Source organism: Coregonus clupeaformis, unplaced genomic scaffold (genome assembly GCF_020615455.1).
Source record: "Coregonus clupeaformis isolate EN_2021a unplaced genomic scaffold, ASM2061545v1 scaf0057, whole genome shotgun sequence".
Lineage (NCBI taxonomy): Eukaryota > Metazoa > Chordata > Actinopteri > Salmoniformes > Salmonidae > Coregonus > Coregonus clupeaformis.
Genome location: NW_025533512.1, coordinates 342,662 through 364,735, shown reverse-complemented (window position 1 = coordinate 364,735; position 22,074 = coordinate 342,662). Strand labels below are relative to the sequence as shown.

Sequence of the window (22,074 nt, the reverse complement as noted above, 5' to 3'; positions counted from 1 at the left end):
TATATACCCTTTGTTGGCAATGACACAGGTCAAACGTTTTCTGTAAGTCTTCACAAGGTTTTCACACACTGTTGCTGGTATTTTGGCCCATTCCTCCATGCAGATCTCCTCTAGAGCAGTGATGTTTTGGGGCTGTCGCTGGGCAACACAGACTTTCAACTCCCTCCAAAGATTTTCTATGGGGTTGAGATCTGGAGACTGGCTAGGCCACTCCAGGACCTTGAAATGCTTCTTACGAAGCCACTCCTTCGTTGCCCGGGCGGTGTGTTTGGGATCATTGTCATGCTGAAAGACCCAGCCACGTTTCATCTTCAATGCCCTTGCTGATGGAAGGAGTGTCAAGGGGTGCTGAAGGTGGGTGTGGTGCATGAATCAAGCGCAGGACGCAGAAGCTCAGTCCAAAAGACTTTAGTGCAATATTCACGTAGAAAATAAGCACAATAAGCCCGAAGGCGAAATAACGGCGCACACAGGCGTCAAACAAACGGCGCACTAACATGTGCGAAAAACCTATCCAAAACACTGGAGGGAAGTACGTAGCTCCAACACGAAACAGAAGAGCAATCACACACAAAGACAAACACACACAACGAGAACTAAATAGGACACTAACGAGGACTAACAAGACACAGGTGTACAACATCAAGACAAAACCAAACGAACATGAAACATAGATCGGTGGCAGCTAGTACTCCGGGGACGACGACCGCCGAAGCCTGCCCGAACCAGGAGGAGGAGCAGCCTCGGCCGAAACTGTGACAGTACCCCCCTTGACGCGCGGCTCCAGCCGTGCGCCGACCCCGGCCTCGGGGACGACCAGGAGGACGCGGAGCAGGGCGCGCGGGATGGTCCCGGTGGAACTCCGACAGGAGAGATGGGTCTAGGATGTCCCTCCGCGGCACCCAGCACCGCTCCTCCGGGCCGTACCCCTCCCACTCCACGAGATACTGGAGACCCCCATCCGGCGTCTTGAGTCCAAGATGGACCGAACGGTGTACGCCGGAGCCCCCTCGATGTCCAGTGGGGGCGGAGGAGTCTCCCCTATCTCATTGTCCTGGAGTGGACCAGCTACCACCGGCCTGAGAAGAGACACATGGAATGAGGGGTTAATATTCTTATACTCAACAGGTAGATGTAACCTATAACACACCTCGTTCAATCTTCTCAGGACTTTAAAGGGCCCCACAAACCGCCGACCCAGCTTCCGGCAGGGCAGGCGGAGGGGTAGGTTTCTGGTAGAGAGCCAGACTCGATCTCCGGGTGCGTACACCGGCCCCTCACTGCGGTGGAGATCGGCGCTCGCCTTGTGACGAAGGACGGCCCGCTGCAGGTGGACGTGGGAAGCGTTCCACGTCTCTTCCGAGCGCCTCATCCAATCATCCACCGCAGGGGCCTCGATCTGGCTCTGCTGCCAAGGTGCCAGAACCGGCTGGTAACCTAACACACATTGGAAGGGGGTTAGGTTGGTAGAGGAGTGGCGGAGAGAGTTCTGGGCCATCTCGGCCCAGGGAATGTACCGTGCCCACTCCTCCGGCCGGCCCTGGCAATACGACCTCAGAAACCTACCCACATCCTGGTTGACACGTTCTACCTGCCCGTTACTCTCCGGGTGGTACCCTGAGGTAAGGCTAACCGAGACCCCCAAACGCTCCATGAACGCTCTCCAAACACGGGAGGTAAACTGGGGGCCTCGATCAGACACTATATCCTCGGGTACCCCGTAATGCCGGAAGATGTGGGTAAATAGGGCCTCAGCGGTCTGTAGGGCAGTAGGAAGACCTGACATAGGGAGAAGACGACAGGCCTTAGAGAACCGGTCCACAACGACCAGGATGGTGGTATTCCCCTGAGAGAGGGGAAGGTCTGTCACAAAATCCACCGAGAGGTGGGACCATGGTCGTTGTGGAACGGGCAGGGGTTGTAACTTACCCCTGGGCAGATGTTGGGGCGCCTTACACTGGGCGCACACCGAGCAGGAGGAGACATAAACCCTCCCTAGCCATCCCTAGCCAAAGTGGGCCACCAGTATTTAGTGCTAAGGCAATGCACTGTCCGGCCAATACCCGGATGTCCAGAGGAGGGTGACGTGTGAGCCCAGTAAATGAGTCGATCCCGAATCTCGAGCGGAACATACTTCCGACCCTCAGGACACTGTGGAGGGCTGGGGTCGGTACGCAACGCTCGCTCGATTTCGGCATCGACCTCCCACACCACCGGTGCCACAAGGCAAGACTCCGGTAGTATGGGAGTGGGCTCAATGGACCTCTCCTCCGTGTCATACCGCCGGGACAGCGCATCTGCCTTACCATTCTGGGACCCAGGGATGTACGTGATTTTAAATACGAACCTGGTGAGAAACATACTCCATCGAGCCTGGCGAGGGTTCAGTCTCCTCGCTGCCCGGATGTACTCCAGGTTCCGATGGTCAGTCAAAATGAGGAAAGGGTGTTGAGCCCCCTCAAGCCAATGCCTCCACACCTTAAGGGCTTGAACTACAGCTAACAGCTCCCTGTCCCCAACGTCATAGTTACGCTCCGCCGGGCTGAGCTTTTTTGAGTAAAAAGCACAGGGGCGGAGTTTAGGTGGCGTGCCGGACCGTTGAGAGAGAACGGCCCCTATACCAGCCTCAGACGTGTCTACCTCAACCTGAAAGGGTAATGCGGGATCCGGATGCGCCAGCACCGGAGCCGACGTAAACAGGTCCTTCAGTCTCCTAAAGGCCCTGTCCGCATCAGCTGACCACTGCAGGCGCACCGGACCCCCCTTCAGAAGGGACGTGATGGGAGCTGCCACCTGTCCAAAACCCTGGATAAACCTCCGGTAGTAATTCGCAAAGCCCAAGAACTGCTGCACCTCTTTTACAGTGGTTGGAGTTTGCCAATTACGCACAGCGGACACACGATCCACCTCCATTCTCACCCCTGACGCGGACAACCGATAACCCAAAAAGGAGACCGACTCCTGGAAAAACAGACATTTCTCTGCCTTGACATATAGGTCGTGCTCCAACAGCCTCCTCAATACACGACGCACCAGGGTTATATGCTCGGCTCGGGTAGACGAGTACACCAGAATGTCATCAATGTACACGACCACCCCTTGTCCCTGCATATCCCGGAAAATGTCATCTACGAAGGATTGGAAGAATGATGGAGCATTCATCAACCCATATGGCATGACGAGATATTCGAAATGACCTGACGTGGTACTAAACGCTGTCTTCAATTCGTCGCCCTCCCTAATGCGCACCAAGTTATACGCGCTCCTGAGATCCAATTTTGTGAAAAACCGCGCTCCATGCAATGACTCTGTCATGGTCGCAATCAAAGGGAGTGGATAACTGTATTTCACAGTAATCTGATTGAGACGACGGTAATCAATGCACGGGCGCAACCCTCCATCTCTCTTCTTCACAAAAAAGAAACTTGAGGAGGCGGGAGAAGTGGAGGGCTGAATGTATCCCTGTCTCAAAGATTCGGCTATGTAAGTCTCCATAGCTTTTCTCTCCTCTTGAGACAAAGGATACACGTGGCTCCGTGGGAGCGCTGCTCCTGCCTGGAGATCAATCGCACAATCCCCCTGTCTATGAGGAGGCAACTGCGTCGCCCTAGTTTTACTAAACACGAGAGCTAAATCCCCATATTCAGGCGGAATGTGCAGTGCGGGCACTTGGTTTGGACTTTCCACCGAAGTCGCCCCCACGGAAACACCGAGACATCGCCCCTCGCACTGAGCAGACCACCCATCGAGAGCCCTCTGTTGCCACGAAATAGCAGGGTTATGGGTGCTTAACCAGGGAATTCCCAGCACCACTGGGTACGCAGGAGAGTCGATCAGATACAGCTGTATAGTCTCTTCATGACCCCCCTGCGCACACATCCTAAGTGGTGCTGTGATCTCCCTAATCAACCCCGACCCCAACGGGCGGCTATCTAAGGCATGAACGGGAAAAGGTTTGTCAACAGGTAGGAGAGTGATCCCTAAATCTAAACAAAACTTCCGATCAACAAAATTCCCAGCTGCGCCTGAATCTACTAGCGCCTTATGCTGGGAATGAGGTGCAACCTGTGGAAAACACACAGGTATACAAAAGTGCGCAACAGAAAGCTCTGGGTAAGTGGGACGTCTACTCACCTGGGAGGCCCCCCAGTGCGTGGCCTGTTGTCTTCTCCCCGGAGAACCCTCCCCAGCACCTGGCCGCAGTATGCCCTCCACGACCGCACTTGGTGCAGGAGACAGGCCCCCTCGGGCTCCTCCTCCTCCTTTCTCTAGCGCCGGCAACCCCGAGCTCCATAGGGCTCGGCTCGGAGGTGCCGGAGGGCGGAATGGACGGACCCCCTCGGACGTCCACGGGTGGCCAGCAGGGTGTCCAGACGGATGGACATATCGACCAACTGGTCGAAGGTGAGATGGGTATCCCTGCAGGCCAACTCACGTTGAACGTCCTCCCGTAAGCTACATCGAAAATGGTCGATGAGGGCCCGTTCATTCCACCCTGCGTCCGCCGCTAGAGTCCGAACTCTAGAGCAACGCCTGTGCGCTCCTCCTCCCCTGTCTCAGGTGGACTAGACGCTCCCCCGCCGCTTTGCCCTCAGGTGGATGGTCGAACACGGCCTTGAAGCGGCGGGATAACTCGGCGTAGGAGATGGTGTTGGCGTCCATCTTCCTCCACTCGGCGTTAGCCCACTCCAACGCCTTGCCCGTGAGACAGGAGATGAGGGCGGAAACGCTCTCGTGTCCCGAGGGCACCGGGTGTACAGTGGCCAGGTAAAGCTCCACCTGCAGGAGGAACCCCTGACACCCGGCAGCTGTTCCGTCATACGCCCTCGGGAGCGAGAGCCGAATCCCCCTGGGTTCGGGACCTGGGACTGGTGGACCGGCCGATGGGGTTGGCAGGGTAGGTGGAGGTGTGGGTACCCCGCTGGCCTCCCCATCGGTACAGGGTGTTGATGACGTCCTGTAGAGCGGTCCCCAGTTGTCGTATCTGGTCATCTTGGCCGCGAACATGCTCCTCGAGCGACTCAGGCGTAACTGCAGATCCTGCTGATTCCATTTTGGTGTGTGATTCTGTCAAGGGGTGCTGAAGGTGGGTGTGGTGCATGAATCAAGCGCAGGACGCAGAAGCTCAGTCCAAAAGACTTTAGTGCAATATTCACGTAGAAAATAAGCACAATAAGCCCGAAGGCGAAATAACGGCGCACACAGGCGTCAAACAAACGGCGCACTAACATGTGCGAAAAACCTATCCAAAACACTGGAGGGAAGTACGTAGCTCCAACACGAAACAGAAGAGCAATCACACACAAAGACAAACACACACAACGAGAACTAAATAGGACACTAACGAGGACTAACAAGACACAGGTGTACAACATCAAGACAAAACCAAACGAACATGAAACATAGATCGGTGGCAGCTAGTACTCCGGGGCGACGACCGCCGAAGCCTGCCCGAACCAGGAGGAGGAGCAGCCTCGGCGAAACCGTGACAGTACCCCCCTTGACGCGCGGCTCCAGCCGTGCGCCGACCCCGGCCTCGGGGACGACCAGGAGGACGCGGAGCAGGGCGCGCGGGATGGTCCCGGTGGAACTCCGACAGGAGAGATGGGTCTAGGATGTCCCTCCGCGGCACCCAGCACCGCTCCTCCGGGCCGTACCCCTCCCACTCCACGAGATACTGGAGACCCCCCATCCGGCGTCTTGAGTCCAAGATGGACCGAACGGTGTACGCCGGAGCCCCCTCGATGTCCAGTGGGGGCGGAGGAGTCTCCCCTATCTCATTGTCCTGGAGTGGACCAGCTACCACCGGCCTGAGAAGAGACACATGGAATGAGGGGTTAATATTCTTATACTCAACAGGTAGATGTAACCTATAACACACCTCGTTCAATCTTCTCAGGACTTTAAAGGGCCCCACAAACCGCCGACCCAGCTTCCGGCAGGGCAGGCGGAGGGGTAGGTTTCTGGTAGAGAGCCAGACTCGATCTCCGGGTGCGTACACCGGCCCCTCACTGCGGTGGAGATCGGCGCTCGCCTTGTGACGAAGGACGGCCCGCTGCAGGTGGACGTGGGAAGCGTTCCACGTCTCTTCCGAGCGCCTCATCCAATCATCCACCGCAGGGGCCTCGATCTGGCTCTGCTGCCAAGGTGCCAGAACCGGCTGGTAACCTAACACACATTGGAAGGGGGTTAGGTTGGTAGAGGAGTGGCGGAGAGAGTTCTGGGCCATCTCGGCCCAGGGAATGTACCGTGCCCACTCCTCCGGCCGGCCCTGGCAATACGACCTCAGAAACCTACCCACATCCTGGTTGACACGTTCTACCTGCCCGTTACTCTCCGGGTGGTACCCTGAGGTAAGGCTAACCGAGACCCCCAAACGCTCCATGAACGCTCTCCAAACACGGGAGGTAAACTGGGGGCCTCGATCAGACACTATATCCTCGGGTACCCGTAATGCCGGAAGATGTGGGTAAATAGGGCCTCAGCGGTCTGTAGGGCAGTAGGAAGACCCGACATAGGGAGAAGACGACAGGCCTTAGAGAACCGGTCCACAACGACCAGGATGGTGGTATTCCCCTGAGAGAGGGGAAGGTCTGTCACAAAATCCACCGAGAGGTGGGACCATGGTCGTTGTGGAACGGGCAGGGGTTGTAACTTACCCCTGGGCAGATGTTGGGGCGCCTTACACTGGGCGCACACCGAGCAGGAGGAGACATAAACCCTCCCTAGCCATCCCTAGCCAAAGTGGGCCACCAGTATTTAGTGCTAAGGCAATGCACTGTCCGGCCAATACCCGGATGTCCAGAGGAGGGTGACGTGTGAGCCCAGTAAATGAGTCGATCCCGAATCTCGAGCGGAACATACTTCCGACCCTCAGGACACTGTGGAGGGCTGGGGTCGATGCGCAACGCTCGCTCGATTTCGGCATCGACCTCCCACACCACCCGGTGCCACAAGGCAAGACTCCGGTAGTATGGGAGTGGGCTCAACGGACCTCTCCTCCGTGTCATACCGCCGGGACAGCGCATCTGCCTTACCATTCTGGGACCCAGGGATGTACGTGATTTTAAATACGAACCTGGTGAGAAACATACTCCATCGAGCCTGGCGAGGGTTCAGTCTCCTCGCTGCCCGGATGTACTCCAGGTTCCGATGGTCAGTCAAAATGAGGAAAGGGTGTTGAGCCCCTCAAGCCAATGCCTCCACACCTTAAGGGCTTGAACTACAGCTAACAGCTCCCTGTCCCCAACGTCATAGTTACGCTCCGCCGGGCTGAGCTTTTGAGTAAAAAGCACAGGGGCGGAGTTTAGGTGGCGTGCCGGACCGTTGAGAGAGAACGGCCCTATACCAGCCTCAGACGTGTCTACCTCAACCTGAAAGGGTAATGCGGGATCCGGATGCGCCAGCACCGGAGCCGACGTAAACAGGTCCTTCAGTCTCCTAAAGGCCCTGTCCGCATCAGCTGACCACTGCAGGCGCACCGGACCCCCCTTCAGAAGGGACGTGATGGGAGCTGCCACCTGTCCAAAACCCCGGATAAACCTCCGGTAGTAATTCGCAAAGCCCAAGAACTGCTGCACCTCTTTTACAGTGGTTGGAGTTTGCCAATTACGCACAGCGGACACACGATCCACCTCCATTCTCACCCCTGACGCGGACAACCGATAACCCAAAAAGGAGACCGACTCCTGGAAAAACAGACATTTCTCTGCCTTGACATATAGGTCGTGCTCCAACAGCCTCCCTCAATACACGACGCACCAGGGTTATATGCTCGGCTCGGGTAGACGAGTACACCAGAATGTCATCAATGTACACGACCACCCCTTGTCCCTGCATATCCCGGAAAATGTCATCTACGAAGGATTGGAAGAATGATGGAGCATTCATCAACCCATATGGCATGACGAGATATTCGAAATGACCTGGCGTGGTACTAAACGCTGTCTTCAATTCGTCGCCCTCCCTAATGCGCACCAAGTTATACGCGCTCCTGAGATCCAATTTTGTGAAAAACCGCGCTCCATGCAATGACTCTGTCATGGTCGCAATCAAAGGGAGTGGATAACTGTATTTCACAGTAATCTGATTGAGACGACGGTAATCAATGCACGGGCGCAACCCTCCATCTCTCTTCTTCACAAAAAAGAAACTTGAGGAGGCGGGAGAAGTGGAGGGCTGAATGTATCCCTGTCTCAAAGATTCGGCTATGTAAGTCTCCATAGCTTTTCTCTCCTCTTGAGACAAAGGATACACGTGGCTCCGTGGGAGCGCTGCTCCTGCCTGGAGATCAATCGCACAATCCCCCTGTCTATGAGGAGGCAACTGCGTCGCCCTAGTTTTACTAAACACGAGAGCTAAATCCCCATATTCAGGCGGAATGTGCAGTGCGGGCACTTGGTTTGGACTTTCCACCGAAGTCGCCCCACGGAAACACCGAGACATCGCCCCTCGCACTGAGCAGACCACCCATCGAGAGCCCTCTGTTGCCACGAAATAGCAGGGTTATGGGTGCTTAACCAGGGAATTCCCAGCACCACTGGGTACGCAGGAGAGTCGATCAGATACAGCTGTATAGTCTCTTCATGACCCCCCTGCGCACACATCCTAAGTGGTGCTGTGATCTCCCTAATCAACCCTGACCCCAACGGGCGGCTATCTAAGGCATGAACGGGAAAAGGTTTGTCAACAGGTAGGAGAGTGATCCCTAAATCTAAACAAAACTTCCGATCAACAAAATTCCCAGCTGCGCCTGAATCTACTAGCGCCTTATGCTGGGAATGAGGTGCAACCTGTGGAAAACACACAGGTATACAAAAGTGCGCAACAGAAAGCTCTGGGTAAGTGGGACGTCTACTCACCTGGGAGGCCCCCCCAGTGCGTGGCCTGTTGTCTTCTCCCCCGGAGAACCCTCCCCAGCACCTGGCCGCAGTATGCCCTCCACGACCGCACTTGGTGCAGGAGACAGGCCCCCTCGGGCTCCTCCTCCTCCTTTCTCTAGCGCCGGCAACCCCGAGCTCCATAGGGCTCGGCTCGGAGGTGCCGGAGGGCGGAATGGACGGACCCCCCTCGGAACGTCCACGGGTGGCCAGCAGGGTGTCCAGACGGATGGACATATCGACCAACTGGTCGAAGGTGAGATGGGTATCTCTGCAGGCCAACTCACGTTGAACGTCCTCCCGTAAGCTACATCGAAAATGGTCGATGAGGGCCTGTTCATTCCACCCTGCGTCCGCCGCTAGAGTCCGGAACTCTAGAGCAAACGCCTGTGCGCTCCTCCTCCCCTGTCTCAGGTGGACTAGACGCTCCCCCGCCGCTTTGCCCTCAGGTGGATGGTCGAACACCGCCTTGAAGCGGCGGGATAACTCGGCGTAGGAGATGGTGTTGGCGTCCATCTTCCTCCACTCGGCGTTAGCCCACTCCAACGCCTTGCCCGTGAGACAGGAGATGAGGGCGGAAACGCTCTCGTGTCCCGAGGGCACCGGGTGTACAGTGGCCAGGTAAAGCTCCACCTGCAGGAGGAACCCCTGACACCCGGCAGCTGTTCCGTCATACGCCCTCGGGAGCGAGAGCCGAATCCCCCTGGGTTCCGGACCTGGGACTGGTGGACCGGCCGATGGGGTTGGCAGGGTAGGTGGAGGTGTGGGTACCCCGCTGGCCTCCCATCGGTACAGGGTGTTGATGACGTCCTGTAGAGCGGTCCCCAGTTGTCGTATCTGGTCATCTTGGCCGCGAACATGCTCCTCGAGCGACTCAGGCGTAACTGCAGATCCTGCTGATTCCATTTTGGTGTGTGATTCTGTCAAGGGGTGCTGAAGGTGGGTGTGGTGCATGAATCAAGCGCAGGACGCAGAAGCTCAGTCCAAAAGACTTTAGTGCAATATTCACGTAGAAAATAAGCACAATAAGCCCGAAGGCGAAATAACGGCGCACACAGGCGTCAAACAAACGGCGCACTAACATGTGCGAAAAACCTCTCCAAAACACTGGAGGGAAGTACGTAGCTCCAACACGAAACAGAAGAGCAATCACACACAAAGACAAACACACACAACGAGAACTAAATAGGACACTAACGAGGACTAACAAGACACAGGTGTACAACATCAAGACAAAACCAAACGAACATGAAACATAGATCGGTGGCAGCTAGTACTCCGGGGACGACGACCGCCGAAGCCTGCCCGAACCAGGAGGAGGAGCAGCCTCGGCCGAAACCGTGACAAGGAGGTTTTCACTCAAAATCTCACGATACATGGCCCCATTCATTCTTTCCTTTACACGGACCAGTCGTCCTGGTCCCTTTGCAGAAAAACAGCCCCAAAGCATGATGTTTCCACCCCCATGCTTCACAGTAGGTATGGTGTTCTTTGGATGCAACTCAGCATTCTTTGTCCTCCAAACACGACGAGTTGAGTTTTTACCAAAAAGTTCTATTTTGGTTTCATCTGACCATATGACATTCTCCCAATCCTCTTCTGGATCATCCAAATGCACTCTAGCAAACTTCAGACGGGCCTGGACATGTACTGGCTTAAGCAGGGGGACACGTCTGGCACTGCAGGATTTGAATCCCTGGCGGCGTAGTGTGTTACTGATGGTAGTCTTTGTTACTTTGGTCCCAGCTCTCTGCAGGTCATTCACTAGGTCCCCCCGTGTGGTTCTGGGATTTTTGCTCACCGTTCTTGTGATCCTTTTGACCCCACGGGGTGAGATCTTGTGTGGAGCCCCAGATTGAGGGAGATTATCAGTGGTCTTGTATGTCTTCCATTTCCTAATAATTGCTCCCACAGTTGATTTCTTCAAACCAAGCTGCTTACCTATTGCAGATTCAGTCTTCCCAGCCTGGTGCAGGTCTACAATTTTGTTCTGGTGTCCTTTGACAGCTCTTTGGTCTTGGCCATAGTGGAGTTTGGAGTGTGACTGTTTGAGGTTGTGGACAGGTGTCTTTTTGTCTTTTATACTGATAACAAGTTCAAACAGGTGCCATTAATACAGGTAACGAGTGGAGGACAGGGAAGCCTCTTAAAGAAGAAGTTACAGGTCTGTGAGAGCCAGAAATCTTGCTTGTTGGTAGGTGACCAAATACTTATTTTCCACCATAATTTGCAAATAAATTCATTAAAAATCCTACAATGTGATTTTCTGGATTTTTTTTCTCAATTTGTCTGTCATAGTTGACGTGTACCTATGGGAGAACTTGCACAATTGGTGGCTGACTAAATACTTTTTTCCCCACTGTATCCACATAATGTTCCTTCCTCATGATGCCATCTATTTTGTGAAGTGCACCAGTCCCTCCTGCAGCAAAGCACCCCCACAGCATGATGCTGCCACCCCCGTGCTTCACGGTTGGGATGGTGTTCCTCGGCTTGCAAGCCACCCCCCTTTCCTCCGAACATAACGATGGTCAAATTAGCCTATCAGAAGCTTCTAAAGCCATGACATTATTTTCTGGAATTTTCCAAGCTGTTTAAAGGCACAGTCAACTTAGTGTATGTAAACTTCTGACCCACTGGAATTGTGATACAGTGAATTATAAGTGAAATAATCTGTGTGTAAACAATTGTTGGAAAAATTACTTGTGTCATGCACAAAGTAGATGTCCTAACCGACATGCCAAAATGATAGTTTGTTTACAAGAAATTTGTGGAGTGGTTGAAAAACAAGTTTTAATGACTCCAACCTAAGTGTATGTAAACTTCCGACTTCAACTGTATCGTCAAAGTTATATCCACTGTCAGAAAAAAAACATTGGCCTACTGGAGGGCCTACTGGAGAATTGATCTCCAGCTACACTTTGGTCTCCCATCCAGGGTTTTAACCAAGCCCAGATTAGCTATGATATTTGTCACTGACTATTACTAATGTGCTGTCATGAGAATGACTTTTGAGAGATCTCCACTTAATAACTCAATAGATTAACTGCTGCTATCAAAGTCATTCCAAAGGGTAGTTTAACAGAGTAAATTAAATGCAACCATACTTTATCACTCATATCATCAATTTGCGAAGTCATCAACAGCTATCGATTCAATTTAACCCAGAATTCAACTAAAATAGACAATACAATAGGCCTAGGGTTTCAAGTTCTGGTTGATTTAAAATGTAATTATATTTAGTGATATTGAATTGTGTTTGGTTATCAACGCAACCAAATATCAACATTTGAAGTAGATGTATCTTATGCTTAGATAGTTCCATCTGTGCCACTGACTTAGTCTGGCTTCCAGTTTGTCTACAAATAATAATTGATATGTTGGATTCACGTCTCTATCTCAACCAAAAATCAAAGTTAAAGAATAGGACTAAGTCAAATCAAACGTTATTTAAATTGTATTTAAAATTTGATTTGATTTAGTCCTATTCTTTAACTTTGATCTTTGGTTGAGATGGAGACGTGAATCCAACATATCAATCATTAATTCAATTCAATATCACTTTTGATAGCCTACTAGCCTATTAACTTGTCAACAAGTTAACAAAAAATATTAGTTAAAGTTTAAGAATGTTATTAAGCCAGTTGCTCTGATGGAACTATCCAAGCAGTAGATACATATCCTTTAAATGTTGATATTTGGTTTAATTGTCAACTAAACACAATTCAATCTTACTTTTTTAATACAGTAAATAGCCTAAAGTTCAGCCTATCTTACAAACTAATGTAACATTCAACCTTAAAATGAGTAACACATCCATGGCCACATTTTGAGGTTTCTGTAACTATACATTTCTTCTTATGTAATCATGTAGATGTTCAAGATAGCATGTATAGGTCTTTGCAGGTCTGTGGAGATCTTCACAATTGATGCATAGAATATAGAATATTTGATCACTTGCACCATATACTTTTAATAAAATCTTAACTTCAATCCAGGTCATTTGGTTCTGCTATTAGATGCTATTAGATGAACATGTGAAACACATGAATCTGTTGTATAAATAAACAAAATATCTGACATTGTATTCTCATTTGAACTTTGCTGTTCTTTTAAATGGTTGAAAGCATGGTGATATACATTACATTTTGGGTGACAACTAAACCAAACATTTGGTTGTGCTTCTAGATGGTTAAAAGCATAGTGATAACACATTGGAAATTCAACTAACTTTTGGCTGTCTTTTTGAGGGTGAATACAGTATAGGTTGTAATCTCATTGATCAACGTCCCAACCAAAAATTACCCAATTATCCAAGTTGAAATTACATGGTGTGCCCAGTGGGTTGGTCTTGACCTCTAAATCGGATACCAAGCGCGAGCCTTAGACAGGACTCTGGGTAGAGTCAGCCTTACCACATCACAGAGAAGTGAGCTGTAATGTACAGTAGACAGAAGGTCAAAGAAATGCTTATCCATAAGTATCCATCTCCTCCCATACATCTGTAAATCCATGTCATCCATGCTATTTTGGTGTTCAGAAATATAACCAGGCTATTCAAGAGTCCAAGAGGGGTTCAAGGGAGTTCAAGAGACGTCTTGTTCAATTGGACCTTATCTTCTTGCAGATACAATAAATAAAATCTGGTGCATTGAGGAGTCCCAGGACTCTGAATCACTAGTCATTCGTGGAGCTTTCCTCCCGCAGACTCCCATGAAAGAGGTTTCCGTTCTAGATTCATATTGATTTCCCCATGAATGTGGTTATACTGGAAGTATTTGATAGAAGTATGGTTACAGTAAATCACAATGGGGGAACAAACTCAACTATGTGTTGATAGCGTCCTCTTAATGGTCAATATCACAGTGGTCTGAGAGACAATGAGAGGAAGACAAAGAGAGGAACCATTCAACTACTTGGTGTTTATTAATGTGTAGTGTGGGACTTTAGAGACGGACTGAGCTAGTCTGGACTCTAGTGGACTGAGGAGAGTTCAGGACTTGGTCTGATCAGGGCCCCGTGTAGCTCAGTTGGTAGAGCATGGCGCTTGCAACGCCAGGGTTGTGGGTTCGTTTCCCACGGGGGGCAAGTATGAAAAATGTATGCACTCACTAACTTTAAGTCGCTCTGGATAAGAGCGTCTGCTAAAATGTAAAAAATGATCTGTTTTGGTCTCTAGCAGCGCAGAGTGCAGTACAGTCCTGGGAGGACTGTTGGTACACAGCACATGGCTCTGGAAGTATTTCTCACACAGTGCTCAGAGTAACCACTGCACTCTTAGTAACTATCTGCTAAAACCTGCCAGGAATGTGGTTCTGACTCAAGGGAGCTAAGCCCTGTGCTGGGGTGTGAGGGGCAGGAGTTATCTGCGTGTTTCTGGGCCTCGTTATTCCACCCTTCACTCCCAGGCCCGTTCTGTAGTCCCTCTAGATATGACTCTCCCTCAGGTGTTTTTGCCATTCTTCATGGCTTTATAAGAGATTATCACTGAAATGCACTGTCATGCCCTCATTGACTGGATGCCCTATTGTCCGGCATGCAAACTATCGAATTTTGCTAAACATTTACTTGTGTTTTCTAAATGGAACAACAAGGATGCAACATGTTGCTTGTTTTCACCACGCTATTTCCTCTAAAGCGAGTCTGTAGCATTTCAAACAGTTTCATATTTAGCCAGGGTCCTAAATTAAAAGCAGCATTAGTGAATAAAAGGGGGGATTGTGAAATTGAGTGGGATATCCTCCCTTTCCCTCTCGTTGTGGTTAGAGACTTGTCTTCTCTCGGCTCCCCTTGAGAGGTGGCTTTGAGGAGAAGCAGGGTTGTGCTCGGCTCATCCACATTTTAAATATGAGGAGCTGGAACTGTCTTCGTTCCTCCTGGCCTCTATACAGAGGGCCTGTCGTGGCCTGGGCCTATGGTGATGTCAATTCTGTTAATTCTCCAATTAGACAAGCTCTTCGTAAGGCTTATTCTGAAGAGCAGCATGTCTAAACCGAACCCTCAAGTCATGGGTTTCTGGGCTTTTGGCATGACACTTCACACTGTATAAAGGCTCACAACAGGGTCCCAATTGTTAGCATACCAAGGTCTGTGAGGACAAAGAATATGGGGATATCCCTGTAAAAACACGTTCCTTGGAAAATCGGGGGAACATACAAAAACAATCTTCAATATTCCGGCAAGAGTTGACAGGTCGTATATACAACTGCTTTTTTCCTGCTTCGTGAAATCTGAATCTTTTCACAAATAGGGAGACCGTCTCTTTCAAGGTGACGAGACCAACATGATCAAACACATGTAGACCACAATTAGAGGACCACGCCATGATCGATCGTCGGACCTTAAATTGGGGTTGTGGAGTCGGCAGGGGATCTGGGTATGGACAAGTAGCACTGGGCCCAGACATTTCTGACCTGTCAGCCTCCATGGCCTCTCACCTCCCAGAGCTGGAGTCTATAGGTGAGATGGTCCCCATGGCTCCCAGACATAGCATAGTCAGGCTGCTGCTTGAAGGAGCGTTGGAGGGATGACATTGCAACAATGGGGGAATGAGATTAGAGTGATGGCTGATGGGAGAGATAACCTCCCCTGTTCTAGAGTCAACCTGGGATCGTACTCCATGAACTGGCCAGGGGTGTTGAGCTGTGACTCATTCCCCCTCTTTGATTTATTGCTGTGAAGTTCAAAGCTTGGATGGATGCGTCCTCCGGCTGTGTTGTGTGAGCCAAGGCTCTAACCTGCTGACAAAAACACGTTTTGGTGTATGAGGACGTTTATGGCTATACATTGGTGTATGGTGTACGATTGTACACATTTAGAAAGTTCATTTCAACATCATAATCATAATGGATTTGTCTCTTTTGCTGATGAACATCAAAATTAATCACCATCATCATACAATTACAACAGTTTTGTTATAGGCCTACACTAAAACCTGGCCTCAGCCTGCTGAATAATCCACAGGTTTGACAATTGAGCAAATTGATACCCAGTAACACAGGGGTCTTCAAACTTTTCTTGCCCAGTGACTGCCGCCCAGGCAAACCGGCGACCAAGGAACCCCTATCATGCAACAATATCATCAGGTGAATGATAATGACAAGGAAAAATCTACATTTTAAAATGAATAGGTAGATAGCAGCTGTTTAGCTGGTTTAACAAAGGTTATCCATGTGTTGGCAAAAATTGATGACCAAGTCAAGAAAGCTTACCAGCAGCCAGTGGTACTTGCCACAACTGGTACTTGCGTGTGCTTTAAAAAAAAAATATATATATATACTGTATATTTACTCGGACACCCTGCAGTAACTCTGCGGACCCCCAGGCCCAGTAACAGACAGAAAGTTTGTAAGATCTTGCAGCATGATAAGTAACACTGAGCAGTAGCGGTGAAAGGAAGTGCTGAGTCTAACAGGATCACTGATCATCAGTAATACAGGAGCGACATAGCAAATTACCAGCAGTAGACCTTTTCATCCTTTCCCCACAGAGTCGCGAGACACCGTCCCATGGGAGGGAAAGAAGGAGGAGGGAGGGGAGCGAGAGAGAGTGAGGGTGAGATGGGAGAAATTGAATGAGGGACAGAGTGAAGAGAGGAGAGGATGCTCCAAAAAAACTAAGCAAGCGAAACTGCAGAGCGAATGCGCACTGCTCGAGCGCGGCCCTGGTTTCTTTCCCTCCACTACGCATGGCTACGTAGCTCCTTATCATCTAGTTTTGTATTATAAAGTTCTGTGGCGGATGCAAGGGGGTCTCTGCTCTGAAAGATGGACCGTTTAAAGAGGACCGCGGCGTGCAGGAGAATACCGCTATTTCTTGTTATAATGCTCCACGCAACTACGGCACAAGCTGGTAAAGTATCTGTTGGAATACACCTGCTAATAAATAAAAAGTGATCGTTTAATTGTATGGATTGACAAGGATAGTGGATCCTTTTATTCATTTTCTTTGTTGATAATAGGCTACAGAAGTTCATGTTCGGTTGTCTTGCACTTGCTACCCCATTTCTTTATACAAAGTTCTGGACACTTCAACAGACACCAAACAAAACTTTATAAGGTATGAATTTGTTCGCAACTTCGCACTCGGTAATATTTTGCTAGCTGCATAATAATTATTATATTATTATTATTAATAATAATGAAATTATGAAAGGCTCCGTCTGATCTCATTGGATATTTGGCGATGCTGGATTTAATTTGTTCGCTGGGTTGCTCCGGCTCGGGATTAATCTCGAAAGCAGTATTTAATGCTTTGTTAAACCACTTAAAATAATGCAACATTTAACTCCTCCCCTCGCTGTATTTTGGCATTTTAAAGTATTTTTTTAAAAATGTAAAACATAATTTTATAAATCAAGAAGTATAGGTTTTATAAATCAAGCATTATTCATAATGTATAGTCTATTATTTGCGTCACTGCGCATTGGTGGTGTGTGTGATGGATGGTTCCCTCAGTTTGTCCAATTTCTCTCATTGCATGTTAATCATACTAATTTAGCATCGTTTTGTGTTTGAATATTAATGTGTCCTCTAACCCATGTCCATTCTTGTATGCTTCATCAATTTGGATATTGGGCTCGGCTTTCTCTGTGAGTGAGGGGGGAAGCGATTATCCCTGGAACACTCTGATGTCATGTTTGAGTTTGCTCGAGACCAGTGTCGGTTTGCTGTGAAACGGTTTAATGTTGGTTTGAGATGGAGGTGAATGGCAGAACACTGACGGACCTTAGTAGATTAAAATACCTGGCATGGAGCTGTTTAAAAGGTGCTCACATAGGCTTCACGAAAAGGAGCTTGGTATGACTATTCATCATAAAAACCTGTCTTAGAGCCATTTGCTAATAATTTATTCATTTATAACACATTTTGCTTTCTTTATGACAGTGTTGTTATTGTGTAATTGGTATGATAAGATGGAGATGGAGCATTTCAGTTTCCCTATTAACCTTTATGTCTAACTTTATTCCTTTGATATTCTAGATCCAGCTCATTAATATATCAGATTTTAATAGGATTAGATACTATGGAGGAAATAAGGTATTATCGAGAATTTGTGTCTTGGGTTTTGACCAGCTGCAAAATTAGTGTATGCACACCCTGATTGGAAGGAGCTGCTTTCTGTTGCGTTTAGTTCTGGAGCCATTACAACATGCCTCCATGTACTACCTACATAAACAAAGATATGGTGAGGCCTTTCTATGTTTTTGGCCTGGTCACAGGCTTATGGGCATGCTCACCTGCCACTGCAGGTATGAAGCCATTATATAATACTACCAATAAAAACTTCAGATGACAGTTTGAACTGAGAGTCTGAACTCAACTAGATGTCTGCCCGTACCCCACCACACTGGGGCTATTAGGCCTGCTATGAGCAGCAATATAGCTATGCCCTCTGGTAGTGTTTTGAGTATCTTAGACCCGCAGCATTTAACTGTTTCCTTGCAGGTGCTCCATTATAGAGGCTAGACTTTACCGTCAAAGGCTTACTTATTTGAGACCCTGTTGTTCGTTTTGGTGTCTGTAATGAGAGGTGGTAGAGTGAGTCAGAGAATATTATGGTGGCTTGAATGTGTTGGATCTTTGGGGAATTGTATGGTGTTGCTCTGCTGTGCTGATATGACAGTACAGGATAAGTGATGATGTTTGATAATGTATGGACTGGGGCAGGATGAGTGGGAGAATGTTTTCACATGTGCTCTGTGTGTGCACTGCATGTGAGAGCATCATGACTGTACTTCGTAGTCATGTTTGACGACAGGAAGAGAGACATTCTTGCACACGTCCACAGTTTGTGACTCCTCTGTTCCTCTGTTCCTTCACAGTTTTTCAATCTCTCCTTTCTTTTCTTTTCTCTTCTTTTTCTTATGCTGTTCAAAGACACCGGAAAGAGGGGGTTTGTTTTGATTTCATATGCTGCATCTCCTCATATACATTCTCCTCCCTTCCTGTGTCCCCTCCCTGTGTCCCCCCCTGCCTCCCCCTGCCTTCCCCATCCTGGCAGTATGACAGAGGGGAATTCACGCGTGCAGCCCCCTCTCTGAATCCTATTTGATCCAGCCGCCTTGCTGATCCTGCACCAGACTCCTAGAAGAGAGGACAAGTCATGTTCCTCTTTGATCACGCTACAAATGAGCCTTGGAAAATAGAAACCAATGAAAAAAGAGGACCATTTTAGAAATAAACTAAAAAGAGGAGCGGAAAGTTTGATGCCGGTTAGTGCTACTGGCATCCGCTGTCACAAGAATCATGTTCCTAATGGAAAGAATTGAAACATGAAAAGATGCTGAAGTGCTTGTTATTATCTTCACCTGAAACAAGATGTCTCCCCTGGTCTGTTGGTGTGGATTTTGGATGCCATTTAGCCTTTGTCTGCAAAACTGTTAGGAATAGGAATCCCCTGACATCCAATATGTGTAAATAATATCAAACATCTCATGGCGCCTGTCTCAAATCTATACTAAGCGATAAACATCTGGCTTCCAGAAACAGAACAAGAAGAAGCACTCCTCCCCCAGCTCAGCTACGGGTCTCAATGTTTCAGAGCATCAGACAGCTCATGCCTCTCTTAGAAGAATGGTGACACAAAGAGACCCATATGAACAGTCCTCTCTCTCTGTGGTGTCCCCCAGCCTGTAATACAGGCCTTTATTCCAGGTTAAGCCTTTTCAGAGCCATATATCATATGTTAACCTCCTAGGGAATCTTGACAGTTAGTTAGCTATCTGACCAAAACTATCTGCAGTCTTATCTTAACAATATACAAGTCAAATTATACTGATGGCCTGGCTGTTTTCACTTGGATACAACGTCCTCTTCAAACGGTCCAGTCAGTGTCCATTACAATAAGCGCTGATACCAGGTAGTAAACTTTAGCAGGGTATAATGCAACGTGAACCACAGTAAGTCAGCTTTACAATAGCAAGAAATGCATCAAGTTATCATCAACATCTGAGTGGAGTGAACAAAGAGAAACTGCCTGTACAACAGCGGAGGCTGCTGTGGGGAGGACGGCTCATAATAATGGCTGGAACGGAGTAAATGGAATGGCATCAAACACATGGAAATCATGCATTTGATGTATTTGATACTATTCCACCTACTCCGCTCCAGCCATTACCACGAACCCATCCTCCCCAATTAAGGTGCCACCAACCACCTGTGCTGTACAAGTACACATGTACAATGCATGTAGCATGTTTGTGAAGGAAGAAAGTGGTATGTTTTGGTTGCCGGAGCTCTGGGATTGCACAACATGATACCTCAATGTTTTGATATTTGAGAGAGTGAATGACTGTAAGAATTGACTGGAATCTTTTGTATTTGTGTGTGTGGTCTGTGTGTGCGTGTGTGTGTGTGTGTGCGTGTGTGCGTGTATGCGAGTGTCTCTCCGTGTGAGTGTGTGTGTACAGTGGACAGTGGACAGAGAGGGGGTGTGAGCCCCGGGGCAGGTGTTTCCTCTATGGGGCCAGCAGCAGCAGTAGGTCAATCTGGCCCTCATCTCATGCAGTGAGCAAACACCAGCAGAACAAACTGTGGAGCTAGAAGAATGTCAGGATGACGTGTGAGGAAGGGAGATGTGGAACCAAACTCAAATCTGTCCCGACAACACACACTCTCCACACACACACTCCTCTACACACACATTCACACACACACACACACTGACCATAAGCCTTGCCACTGAGATTAGCTACTGACCCACATTCACTACTCACAGAGTAATCACTGTTACGAATATGCGAAGGGGTAATGTAGAGACAAAGTTGGCCTGAAGGAGACTGTTATTATAAGTGGGCTTGTACTGTACAGTACAGTATGGACTGAATGCATATCAGTGAAAGAACCGACATGCTCAGATCTGTCAGGCTCACACATGTTATGTCCGTGTTCCTGAGCTGTTGGAGCATGGAGGAGTGTGTGTGTGTATTGTGTGTGTGTGTTGGAGCATGTAGGAGAGAGGAGAGCTAGGGTTCAGCAGCATAGCAGCAGCAGGCGGAGGATTCCACGTCAGTCTCCCACACAACCAACGGTTTGAATGGCTCCCAAGCGCCCCAGTGATAACTCAAAGCAGACCCAGTGCTAGCCCCAGCCCCACAGCCCAATCAACATGAAGAATTCTTCCAGCACAACACATTTCTCTGTCTCTCCATGTAAACCTTTTAACAAGACCCGTCCGCTTGATGGTGGACATATCTGATTCTCCGTTCCGCGGTTCTAGCCTATCTCTCCTTCTCTGTTTGAAAGTGAGTAAAGAGTGGGTTTCACAGACAGACCGATGATAGACAGACAGATGGACAGACAAGGACAGAGCAGCAGATTGAGCAGTCGACATACACTGAGAGGCGGACAACAAACCGCAATTTTTATAGTATTATCCTGATTTTATGGCGTGGGTTGTGTGTTATTATGGTTTTATTTTGTTACAAAGTGTGTTTTTGTGTGTACTGTGTGTGTATGTGCTCTTTTTGGTTGTTTATTCGTTTGACTGGGTGTGTGTGTGTTCAGCTATAGGCCTATGTGTGTGAGTAGGCCTATGTGTGTGAGTAGGCCTATGAGTGCTCAATCAAACTAACATGTAGAATATGGTTTAATGTGGATGAATGTGGACATGAGTGTGTGTGGTGGTGTGGGAGCATGTTTCTGGTGTGCCCCTGTTCTCTTGTTCCCCCTCCCCTCTCTTCTCCTCATCTCAGCACCTCTGCTGTCCACACCACAGTGACCCATGACCTACAGAGGTCAGAGGTCAGTCTTAGGGTCGTTTGATTTAATTCTAGCCCCTCTTGGAGGTTCTGAGAGATGCTGTCAGTGCTGTTCTAGACACTTTCTCCTGACCCTCGTTTCTTCACTTTTACTGCCCATCAATCTGTATTCACTTATTACCAATCACCAACTTTTATGCAGAAACATCACTGAGGACTTTCAATGCAACATGACATGTTAAAAGGATGAAGCAAAGGATGAAAGGATTATGTAGGATTATGAAGGCCTGTGTCCATATACAAAGACTTGACTTACATATGGCTGACATGTGCAGTTCTTTAAACATCCGGAAACATGTGCGTAATATGCAGATAAAGGCAGAGCGATCTGCATATCTCAAAACATCACACAGAACACCAAATCAGATCTGGATTCAAATGTGTTTTCTGTCAACTACTTGGTGCAATTGAATCAGTGGAATAGTCCCAAAAGTG

General features: G+C 48.9%; 1 protein-coding gene across 1 annotated transcript in view; it reads left to right on the top strand.

The window, feature by feature from the left end:
* The first annotated feature begins 16,458 nt into the window (after window positions 1-16,458).
* LOC121569063 (collagen alpha-1(XI) chain) overlaps window positions 16,459-22,074 on the top strand; it is a 97,456-nt gene continuing 91,840 nt past the window's right edge. Inside the window, exon 1 of the mRNA XM_041879682.2 lies at window positions 16,459-16,730. Within this exon, the coding sequence (XP_041735616.2) occupies window positions 16,646-16,730 (85 nt within the window). The 5' untranslated portion in view covers window positions 16,459-16,645. The remainder of the gene's footprint in view (window positions 16,731-22,074) is intronic.